The sequence below is a fragment of the Chiloscyllium punctatum genome, chromosome 3, assembly GCF_047496795.1.
Source record: "Chiloscyllium punctatum isolate Juve2018m chromosome 3, sChiPun1.3, whole genome shotgun sequence".
NCBI lineage: Eukaryota > Metazoa > Chordata > Chondrichthyes > Orectolobiformes > Hemiscylliidae > Chiloscyllium > Chiloscyllium punctatum.
In genome coordinates, this window is record NC_092741.1 from 52,305,430 (window position 1) to 52,317,491 (window position 12,062).

The following is a 12,062-nucleotide window of genomic DNA, read 5'->3' on the forward strand; positions in this document are numbered from 1 at the left end:
AAGAATACAGTTATTGTTTAAGACAACAGGGATTTCTACTATTTGTAAAAATTAATTTCATAAAATCATCTAAGTACAAATGCAAATTATCAGCCCTTGCCACCTTGCTCAAAGAATTACCCATTTGTTCCATTTTTCTGCTCTTTACACATATTCATTTTAGGGTGTAGGTTTGCTCAATGACATCACCACAAACCCCAGGAACCCCATCCAGGAGAAAGATATAAATAGAAAGCAGGAGACAACAGCTTCGCTTCACTTGGAGGTCGCCACTGATGATGTTACCTAGCCAGGTAATGAAACATCTGGATATCAAACCTACAGCTCAGCGAGCAAACCTACACCCTAAACCTCAACCTGAGCTACAAACCTTCACAAACCTTGCGACATTCATTTTAATTTATCCCATTCCTTTTTAAAGACCATCGTGGATTTCATTAATCAACAACACATTATATTTTAACAACTTCTTCACTGGAAAAAAAACATTCTAAAGTTCCCTTTTGCTTTTATGTGGTGATCTTAAATTTATGCTTTTCAACTTGCCTAAATGTTAAAACCTTGTATTATTCTATTGTAATGCAGTCATGTTACTTTTGAACAACAGTAGCATATCTCTTCTCTTTTATAAGAGAATAAAATAAAAACACTGCTAGCTATAACTGCTTTTTTTTTGTAGTCATGTCAAAGGAGATTCAGGCACAAGTGTTGCATATTCCACTTTTAACAGCAATACCTGTGATGCTTTTAGGTCTGGACTCATCCTCCTCCTTTGTTCCCTCAATCTCCAGTACTTGTAGTCTGCTTTCATTTCTAATAAAAATCAAGAGATAAAACTAGATTCTTAAAATTGAAAGGAATTTGGTATTTCGCAAAGTCGAACAGACATATTACAATTTTGAATGGGGTGCTCACTATCTGCAGTGTATTTCACAAACTTGGAAGCTGAAATTTGAGATAACAGTTAGAACATTGTGACCAGTACAATGCTTTCATTATTGACATGTGCTGTTACAAGATAAAGTGATTACTGAATTTCTGTTTAAATTATGTTTACAAAATTCTGCACTTTGTATATTATGTATATAATTGGTCCTGCATGGAAAATAAAAGCCTAGACAGATAACGCTCTGCAACAAGGGAGAGCATTCTCAAAGAGTAACATCTACAAAGACTGATGCTGTCGCATTTACAAAGTATATGAAGTGTAACAGTATTCTAATTTACTCCCCTTTTCAAAGAATAAAGGAAATTTAGTGAGGAATGATACAAAGATGAAGAGGAGGAGATATGTAGGCTTACAATGCAAAATGGATTTGGCAGCATTGTGGGGCAGCTTATAAGGTCATGATACCTCGAGTGGTATAGGAAGGGACTGTGTGTACAAATATAGAAAAACAGCAGCAAATAGGGCCATGGGGGATAAAATTTGGAAAGAAAAACCACATTTAATGGCTCTTTATTTAAATAATTGTAGTATTTGGAACAAGTAATTGAATTAATGACACAAAAATAAGTTAATGAGTATGATCTTATAGCCATTAAGGAGACAGTGTTACAAGAAATCAAAGTTGGGGATTACATTTTCAGGAGTAAGTGACTTTTGAAAGGATAGACAGGAAGGAAAGAGTAGCAGGTTAGCTTTGTAGGTACAAGATGGAATAAATACAATAGCAAGAAATGATCTTTGACCAGAATTTGCAAAATCCACATGGAGGGTGCTAACACAAAATGAAAGCAAGAAGACGTTGGTGGAAGTAAACCATATAGGTACCTTAACAGTAGATAAACGATAGGACAGAGACTATATCAGGAGGCAATGAGCACATGTAAATAGACAGTACGCTAATCATGGGTGGCTTTAATCTTCATATAGATTGGGAAAATCAGATTAGCAGAGGTAGCCATGAGGAAAAATTTATATAACGTATTTGGGGCAGCTTCCTAGAACAATATGTCATGGATCAAACAAGGGATCAGGCTACTTTGGATTTGGTAATGTGTAATGAGACAGATTTAATACATGACCTCAGTGTAAGAGATCTCCAAGAGAACAGTGATCATAATATAATAGAATTTAGCATTAAGTTTGAAAGGGAGAAATATGGTTGGAAACAACTGTGCAAAACTGAAACAAAGGGTTATCAAAAAGGATGAAGGCAGAGTTGGTTGCAGCGGACTAGGAAAGGAGTTTAGCAGAAAAGACAGTTGATGAAAATGTCAGGTATATAAGAAAATACTTCATGACTCACAGGAAAGAAATATTCCGGTCATGAAGAAGGGAAGGGAATAAATCAACCATCGTTAACTTAACAAATTAAAGATAGGATCAAACTGAAAAAACAAAGCCTGAAAAAAGATCAATACTAAGTCAGAGAATTTGAAAAGTTGTAAAAGCCAACAAAAATGATAATCAAAAAAAAGGTGGAGAAAATAAATGGAGGTAAACTAGCAAATACCATTAAAACATCAAGTAAGAGTTTCTTTGACTATCTAAGGAGAAAAACAGAGGCCAAAGGGAACACAGATCCCTTAGATAATGAGACTGGGGAAATAATAATGGGGAAATCAAGAAATGGCAGAGATGGTGAAGAAATGCTTTGCATCAGTCTACCTGGTAGAAAATACAAATAGCATTCCAAAAATACAGAATAACCAGATGCAAGTAAGGGATGGGAGAGAAAATAGAAACAATATCAATCAACGATCCAAGGGAAAATAATGGGGCTAAAGTTTTGTAAATCCCCGAGATCTCATTGGCTGATTCCCTTTTAATATCCTAGGATTCAGCCTCATAGAAGGCGAATGCACTTGTAATAATCTTCCAAGAATTAGTAGACTCTGCATCAGTTCCACAGGATTGAAAAGCTGCCAATGTAACATCCTTATTCAAAAAAAGGGGAGATAAAAACAAGTAAATATTGGCTAGTTAGCTTAACATCTGTAATTGAGAAAATGTTACAGTCTATTAAAGAGGATCTAATAACACAGCATTTAGAAACACATAATAAAATCATGCAGACACCAAGGAGTCTGAGGTCAGTGGTAGGTAAGTTTAGATTAGATTAGATTACATTACATTACAGTGTGGAAACAGGCCCTTTGGCCCAACCAGTCCACACCGACCCGCCGAAGCGTAACCCACCCATACCCCTATATTTACCCTCTACCTAACACTACGGGCAATTTAGCATGGCCAATTCACCTGACCTGCACATCTTTTGGACTGTGGGAGGAAACCGGAGCACCCGGAGGAAACCCATGCAGACACGGGGAGAACATGCAAACTCCACACAGTCAGTCGCCTGAGGCGGGAATTGAACCCGGGTCTTTGGCACTGTGAGACAGCAGTGCTAACCACTGTGCCACTCACAGAGTGGGTTCTGAGATACAGGATTTACGTGCATTTGGAGAGGGAAGGATGATTAGGGATAGTCAGCATGGCTTTGTGTGTAGAAAATCATGGTCACAAGCTTGATTGATTTTTTTTGTGGACATAATCAAAGAATAAATGATGACAGAATGGTATACATTGTCTATATCGCCTTTGGCATGGCCTTTACAAGGTTCCACATGGTAAACTGGTCAGTAGTTATAGCATGAATTCAGGGAGAACTAGCCAATTGGATACAACAGATTGTGGTGGCAAAAGATTGTTTTTCAGACTAAAGGCCTATGACCAGCAGTACTTGGCCCATTGTTGTATAACATTTATATAAAAACGATTTGGATGAGAATATGGGAAGGATTCCTGAAGAAGGGTTCATGCCCGAAAGTCGATTCTTCTGCTCCTTGGATGCTGCCTGACCTGCTGCACTTTCCTAGCAACACATTTTCAGAAGGGTTTGTTTCCATGTTGTGTGACTCTAAATTCAGCACAGCTTCATGATGGAGAAACCACATTTGATAATTTTATTAGAATTCTTCCCGAGGCAACAAGCAAAAAGTGTAACATTTTAGGATTTTAAAAAAGGTAGAAGATTATTGAGATAAGGGGAGTATTTTCAGGACGATAACCTGTAACTAATAGAGTTCCACAGGGATCCATTACTGGATCCATAGTTATTCACAACATATATTAACGACTTAGATGAGGGAAATTATTGTACTTAGAGGAGGGAAATTACAGATGACAATTTTGAGGGAGGCAAGTGGTAAGGATGATAAAGAGTATTCAGTACAATATAGGCCAGTTAATTGAGTGGGCATAAAAACTTGGCAGATTAAATTTAATGTGGGAAAATGTGAGCTTATGCATTTGGGCAGGAAGAATAAAGTAGGATATTATTTAAATGGAGGAAAAACTGCAACACAGAGCAATTCTGGGTTAGAGATTCATTGAATCCCTACAGTGTGGAAATAGGCCATTTGGCCCAACAAGTCCACAGCGACTCTCCGAAGAGTATCACACCCAAACCATTCCCCTACTCTATATTTCCCCTGACTAATGCACCTAACTAAAAATTCCTGAATGCTATGAGCAATTTAGCTTGGCCAATTCACCTAGCCTGCGCATGTTTGGACTGTGGGGGGAAACCAGAGCACCCAGAGGACACTCACACAGACATGGGGAGAATGTGCAAACTCCACACAGACAGTTGTCAGAGGCTGGAATCAAACCCCGGTCCCGGCACTGTGATGCAGCAGTACCAATCACTGAGCCACCAAGCTTCCCCCATTCCGGGTCCTCGTGCATAAAATCACAAAAAGCTAGCATCCAAATTCAGCATATAATAGCAAATGGAAATGAAATGTTGACTGTTATGTCAAAGGGAATAGGTATAAAAATAGGACAGTCTTGATAAAAATATACACAGTACTAGATAGACCAGATCTAAAATGCTTTGAATAGTTCCGGTCACCTTATTCAAAGAAAACCATAATTCCAAAATAGATATACCGGCATTTGAGGAAGACACATGAAGGTTCACTAGATAAATCACAGGTGTGCGGGGATTTCTTTACACGGAGCGGTCATTAGGTCTGGGTCTCCACTCATTGGAGTTTAGAAGAAAGAGATCTTATGGAAATATATGATACATTTGGGGTTGACTAGTAGGTGCAATGAAGTCATTTTCCCTTGATGGATAGTTTAGGACCAAAGGGCGTAGGCTCAGAGTAAGGAGTAATTTAAGACAAAGATGTACAAGTATTAATTCATTCCGAAAGATGGTGATGATGGAATTCTTCACTGCAGAGGGCTGTCAAGGCTAAGTCGTTCAGTATATTCAATGTTGAAACAGACAAGTTTTTTTTAATCCATCAGGGAATCAGGTGCCGTAAGGAAAAGGCAGGTAAGTGGAATTGATGATTATTAGATCAGCCATGATCTCACTGAATGGCGGAGCAGACTCATGGGCTTAATGGCCTAATTCTGTTCTTACATCTTATGGCCTTATAAATAACACTTGTGGGATAACACTCCAAGTCTCATATTGTTGAAGAACATTTGCAGTTCCCCTTAGAGAATTTTCTTACTGATTCAGAGTAGCCAGAGGTATTGAATCTGTGGATTCAAGTTCTTTGTTTAGTTTCGAATAGTCAATTGTAGAGGAAGCTCCTTTCTCAAGATTAGCAAAGAACTTCTCTTTCTCTTCCTCCTCTTCAAGTGTATCCAGTCCTACTCCAGGAGTACTTTGCCGAGGTCCTGATGCCATTGCAGAGTCTAAAAATGAATAAAACAACATCAGTTATCTTTGAAGAGTATTTTGTAATGGAGTTCTACTAAGCATTTATTTCCCTTGTTTAAATCACAAACCATATATTGCAAGCCAATTATACATCACAATGAATTCAGCAAAAGTATTACATTTAAATTAATTGCCACTTTTGCATTACTGTGAGGTAAAATTATTTCACAGCATCACAAAAATGACAGCATAATATTAGAGAGGAGCATATTTAGCACATATTTGTACAAATAGAACTATTTTCCAGTACATGGCGGCTCAGTAGTTAGCGCTGCAGCCTCACAACACCAGGGACCCAGGTTTGATTCCCACCTCAGTGACTACCTGTTTTCACACTGTAGGGAATCTTTAAAAAAAATGTATATCAGACCAATTAATTTATTCGAACACTGCTCAATTTACATTTTTATTTTAAACATTGTTTCCTTTTGAATATAGCAAATTCAATGTTCTCTACACATGAATAGCAACTATTTCCACTTGAAAATGTCAAAGCTAAGCATTTTAAACAATAATCTACAATTTATTAAATTGAAAGAACCCTCCTCTCATCATTGAAGGCAATAAATCACTTTTCTTTCCATGCTTTTGTCTTGTATCTAATATTAGGTGCATTAAGATTCAATTAATTTCAATGTTACAACAAATCAAAGATATTGTATTAAAAGATTGAAGCATGGAGGGATGTTCTTGGACGGCAGAATGAATATACACATTGTCTTCCATATTACTCCCATTTCAGTTTTTTTTAAAACAAGTTCACAAACTATTTCATACCGTTTGGTTCCAAACTGTCTTGACTGATAGATACAGACGTCCTCACTCTTTCCTTCTGGTTTTGCTCTTCTTCAATCTCTGCAATAGACTGGGAGAATCTCTGTGATTTGAGAAAGCTCCGATTGACTCCCAGCACATCTGTCGTTTTACCAAGAAAAGGTGGAAAGAAAGTGGGTTTAGTGCAAAGTAGACATATTTTTTCACTATGTGAATGCTGATATTACCTAAATCAAAATAATAACATTTCTAGAAACCAGAAACTGAGAAAGCAAAATAGTTTGGGTGTCCATGCACACAAATCACTGAAAACAATTCCAAAAGGCTGAAGACCAAACATGATGTTTACCTTTAACTCAAGGTGCTGGAATACAAATCTGAGGAAGTAGTTCTTTTGCTATCCCGAGCCTTTGGAAGACTCTATCTATAAAGCATTCAGTTTTTAACACCTCAAAAAAGTAATTTTGCCCTCAATGCATGTGACATGCAGATTTACCAAAACGACAATTATAAAAAACAATTGTGAGAACTGATTGCATAAATCTGGATTAATTCCCTTTTGCAGGTTGAGGAATGAGCGAAATGGAAATCTGTTCTATTTTTACTACCGGTTTCTTGACAATAAATAAAAACTATTAGAGTCAAACAGCATCAAAACTATTTAATATCAAATCAAAATACTGCGGATTTTGGAAATCCAAAATGAAACAGAAGATGCCGGAGATTCTTGACATGTCATACATGTATGGAGAGTAAAATAGACTTAACAATGCAGGTCAATGAACTTTAGTCAGACACTCGTATTTTAAAAATTTTATTGACATCTATTTTTCACATTTGACAGTTGTAACTGACCTAGCACCTCCATACTTTTGAAAAATAAATTCTAGATTTGTACACCTCTTCATTAAATTTCTAAACATCATAACTATTTTTTAAATAATGCCCCCTTGATCTGAATTATTTTAATCAGAGAAAATTGTTTTCATATGACTGTCTGAATAAATCCTTTAATTTTTTTTTAAACTCAATTAATAACAACATAAAGAAAGAAAATGAAAGAAAAATAAAAAGAATTGTTATATGAAGGACAAGATGTCCTACTTTAAAGAATTTAAAGTGGGGCAGCATGGTGGCACAGTGGTTAGCACTGCCACCTCACAGCACCAGAGACCCGGGTTCAATTCCTGCCTCAGGCGACTGACTGTGTGGAGTTTGCACATTCTCCCCGTGTCTGCATGGGTTTCCTCCGGGTGCTCCGGTTTCCTCCCAGAGTCCAAAAATGTGCAGGTTAGGTGAATTGGCCATGCTAAATTGCCCGTAGTGTTAGGTGAAGGGGTAAATGTAGGGGAATGGGTCTGGGTGGGTGCGCTTCAGCGGGTCGGTGTGGACTTGTTGGGCCAAAGGGCCTGTTTCCACACTGTAAGTAATCTAATCTAACCTAATTCACATAAAGACAGATTTAAATGCACAAAACTGAAATATTTCAAAAATAGGTAGCAAAATAAGTGGTGGAGATGACAGAAAGAAGCTAGGTAGAGATATAAACAGGTAAAGCGACTGGGCAAAAACTTGCTAGATGGAATATAATGTGGAAAAATGTGACACTATGCACTTTATAAGAAGGGATATCTATTGCATAGAGGAAAGCTACAACAGAGGGGGTTTTGGAAGTCCTCATGCATAAATCTCAAAACCTAGCATACAAGTTGAGAGAGTAATAGGAAAGCAAATTGAATGGGTTGGCCTTTATTTCAAAAGGAACAGAGTATAAACATAGGACATCTTGCTAAAACTAAACAAGTCACTAGTCAGACCAAACATACTGTGAATACTTTTTGGGCCACTGAAAGATATACTGTCACTGAATGCAGTCCAGAGAAGGGTAGGGAGAGACAGACATATGAGGTGGAGTAGTTTTAGAAGAATGGGAGATGGCTTTTTAAACATACAAGATTCTCAGGGGACTTGACATGTGAGATAGAGGCATTATCATAGAGTCATAAAGGTTGTTCCCATTTCTTTTATTCATTTATGGGATATGGGCATCAATGATCACCCATCCCTATTGCCCAGAGGGCAGTTCAGAGTCAACCACAATGCTACAGTCACATGTAGACCAGACCAGGTAAGGTCTGGCAGATTTCATTCCCTAAAAAGGACATTTGTGAACCAGATTTTGCTGATGAATAACAACTGTTTCATAGTAATCATTAGATTTGTAACTCCAGATTTTAAGTTAATTCAAATTCCATTATCTGCTATGGTGGAATTCAAACTCAGGTCTCCTGAAATATTATCTTGGTCTCCTCATCCTGGGTCTAGACATAACCCTACTGGGCTATCACATCCCTTATGGAACAGTCTAGGATCAGAGGGCAGAATCTCAGAATGAGTGGTTACCCATTTAAAACAGAGATGAGGAGAAATTTCTTTTCTCAGAGGGTTGTGGAATTCTTTACTCCAAGGGCTCCTGAGGCTGGGGCATTAAGTATATTCAAGGCTAAGATAGACAGATTTTTAATCAGTAAGGGAATCAAGGGTTATGGGGAAAGAGTGGGAATGTGGAGTTTAGGATTATCAGATCAGCAATGATTTCATTGAATTGACTAGCAGGCTGAATATGCTGTATAGCCAGTTTCCACTCCTATAACTTATGGCCTTATGTGGCAAGATCCATGTTTATACTACAGATTTTCCACATACTGTGTTTCTGGTTCATACTATTTGAAAACAGATCTTAAGACTGCAGATAGTTATACAGCAAGAGGATAATTTTCATTGTTTAATAAAGTATGCATGACTACCCAAGCTACTCTCTCACAGCCTACAGGGAACATGGAATGATAGCAATGTGAGGGCCCGGCAGTATTTACTTGGCTCCCTAGGCATTAGAAAATATTAAAGCTGTTTAAATAAATTTTATTATCCCTTAGTAATCTATTGGCTTCAAAAAGCTTTGGGGCATCCCGAAGGTATGAAATGATGTTCCATAAATGCAACATCTATTATTCTCACTTTGATAATAAACTGTAATTTGTATGCATTGTTAAAAGCCTAATGGAGAAGTATAATTTAGTTAGCATGATGAAAGCATGGTGCTTATCTACTTTACAATATACTTATATGAGGAAAAAATGAATACCCTCCTGGGAAGCTGGACTTTGACACAGTGCATTTCCAACACACACATCACCAATTTCTTTCACCATTGCTTTAACGCCAGCATCAATGACTGCTGGCTGTCTTTTCAGTTTAGAAAATCTCCTCAGTGGGGGTTCTTGGATGAAGATGATAAGAGACGTGCAAAAACATAAGAAAAGCAGAGAAGATTAAATTAAAGCCAAACAACAGGAAAATAGAAGGGAAAGTTACAATTTAAGTTTAAACACATTGTAAGAAATGATACTTTCTGGAATAATTTTGGCAGGGATATAATAAGGCACTACCTAGCAGACAGCTCCTCTTTTCTTTGGGAAAATACACAATAAGTCCATAGGTGAGGTAAAACAAAGATAGTAGCCAAAAAGATAGATGCTGTCCAGGTGCTGATATAGTTAAGGGAATACAGTGCCTTTTGGGAATTAACAAATGCAACAAATTAAAATATGAGCTCAACCAAAGTGACGGACCAGAAGGAGGGTATACCTTGGCCATTTGTATTTTGGTCTTTAGCCAGATTGATTTGAACAACAGAATAACGACAGTAAACTACCAACCCCTCTAGAAACAAGCTAAATCAATGGATTATCAGAGAGACGAAGACATTCCTCATCAGGCAGCTGTGTCCTTCTGCTGGAGGAGACAGCAGGATTAACTTCCTCACATCTTGCTATTTTGAGAACTGAACAGCTATGAGACTGCCGCTCCCAGCTACAAATATTGGCTTCATTAATCTATTCATTCTTTAGAACCAATAAAACATTCCCAACTGTAATGGATTGGATACATTTCCTATCAGTCAATGCATTATATTTAAACTTTTGTTTCTTAATAAACTACTTAACAAACTACTTTTAAGCCATGATTTGGAGATGCCAGTGTTGGACTGGGGTTTACAAAGTTAAAAATCACACAACACCAAGTTATAGTCCAACAGGTTTAACTGGAAGCACACTAGCTTTCGCTCCGAACACTGGTGTGCTTCCAATTAAACCTGTTGGACTATAACCTGGTGTTGTGTGATTTTTTAACTTTGTACTTTTAAACCATATGCGAATTTGAGCTCTGCTTTGAATAATCTATAATGCTTAGACCTTGGATTTAAAGCATGTGCCATTTAATGTAAAATCTGGAATGAAGAAAGATTGATGCATTTTAGATGTTAGAGTAAAGCACTTAAGGTCTTCCATATTGCAATGCTTTGCTACCCTCTGGTGGCAAGCATTCATGAAACAGACGCCATGCTGTGACTGCACAAGGACAAAACAGCTACTTACGTTCTTCATCAGAATCATTATCATTAATCCACCATGGATTAGCATCTTTTTTGATTTCTTTCCTTGTATGCTTTCCCAGTGAACTCAGAACATTAAATTTTGGTGAATTCTCCAAATCAACTGACTCATCTGAAACAGACTGTAATATGTGCATAGCTATCAGAACAACAAAATAATATGGGATGAAAGAACATGATAGTTCAATGAAAAATTATTAGTTTTTTTTTCCAATCAATATAGTGGAATAATGCTATATATCATACAGGTAATTATAACCTTAACAATATGATCATTTCTTCCAAGAGCAATATTTAAAGTCAACAGCTTTTCAACAGAAATATAAAGATTGCTCAAGGTTTGATAAAAATCCAATAATTGGTTTTAATCTACAAAATCTTCAGGCAAAACAATATTTCCAATCTGAAACAAGACTTCTGGAATTTCCTCAAATACCACCTTCTGGAAGGAATTTCAAATGTGTGAAAAAAAGTTCTTGAAACTTGCTTAGAATCTAATTCAAAATCTGATTAAAATTATTTGTAATAAGGCAAAGCATGCTGCAGGGTAAATTCTAGCTCCACCCACTTTCATGCCAATGAGAGGTGGCTGAACTTCTAGCACAGTTTATAAACTCCTCCCCTTGTTAGAGATGTGTTACTAGAGTTTTTTGTAGTTAATAAGGTCTAGGTTCTGCAGATCATTTTTTTTAGCCTTGGAAACTTATTTTAACTTTGTTGTTTTTCTCTATTTTAGTAAGAGTTCCATTGTTTACTATATTTTTTTTAAGACAGTTCATAATACTTCAGCTTCCAATATCATGTTCCATTCTTTGTTTTTATGCCTGTAAAATTTCTTACCAGTGATGGATTAGCAAAGAATTTGACTTTCTAGTTAACTGGGTGAGATAAAACCTTAATGCCACTGATAAATTATACTAATTGTTACTATCACACTTAGTTGGAAGATCCCCAATTTGGTGCTAGACTCAAATTAACTTTATAAAAAAAGTGAAACCCACATTAGAGATTGCTTGATCTAGGTCAGCAGTTTTCCTTGAAGTTGCTGATCACAAAATCCTGGCAACAATTGAGAACAGAGAATCTAACAAACCTCTTTACAGAAGGCAGCCTCAAGATCACATCTAGCCTGATTGGGATAG

At 36.9% G+C, this 12,062-nt stretch overlaps 1 protein-coding gene across 7 annotated transcripts in view; it reads right to left on the reverse strand.

The window, feature by feature from the left end:
• The window catches only part of cep162 (centrosomal protein 162), a 122,136-nt gene that overhangs the window by 100,186 nt on the left and 9,888 nt on the right, over positions 1-12,062 (reverse strand). For 6 of the 7 annotated variants that reach the window (XM_072553333.1, XM_072553314.1, XM_072553295.1 and 3 more), the window contains exons 3-7: positions 10,904-11,042; positions 9,610-9,744; positions 6,468-6,605; positions 5,479-5,665; positions 737-813 (exon numbers count right to left, since the gene is read on the reverse strand). In XM_072553333.1, the coding sequence (XP_072409434.1) occupies positions 737-813; positions 5,479-5,665; positions 6,468-6,605; positions 9,610-9,744; positions 10,904-11,042 (676 nt within the window). The remainder of the gene's footprint in view (positions 1-736; positions 814-5,478; positions 5,666-6,467; positions 6,606-9,609; positions 9,745-10,903; positions 11,043-12,062) is intronic. The other variant, XM_072553324.1, reaches the window with a different exon arrangement.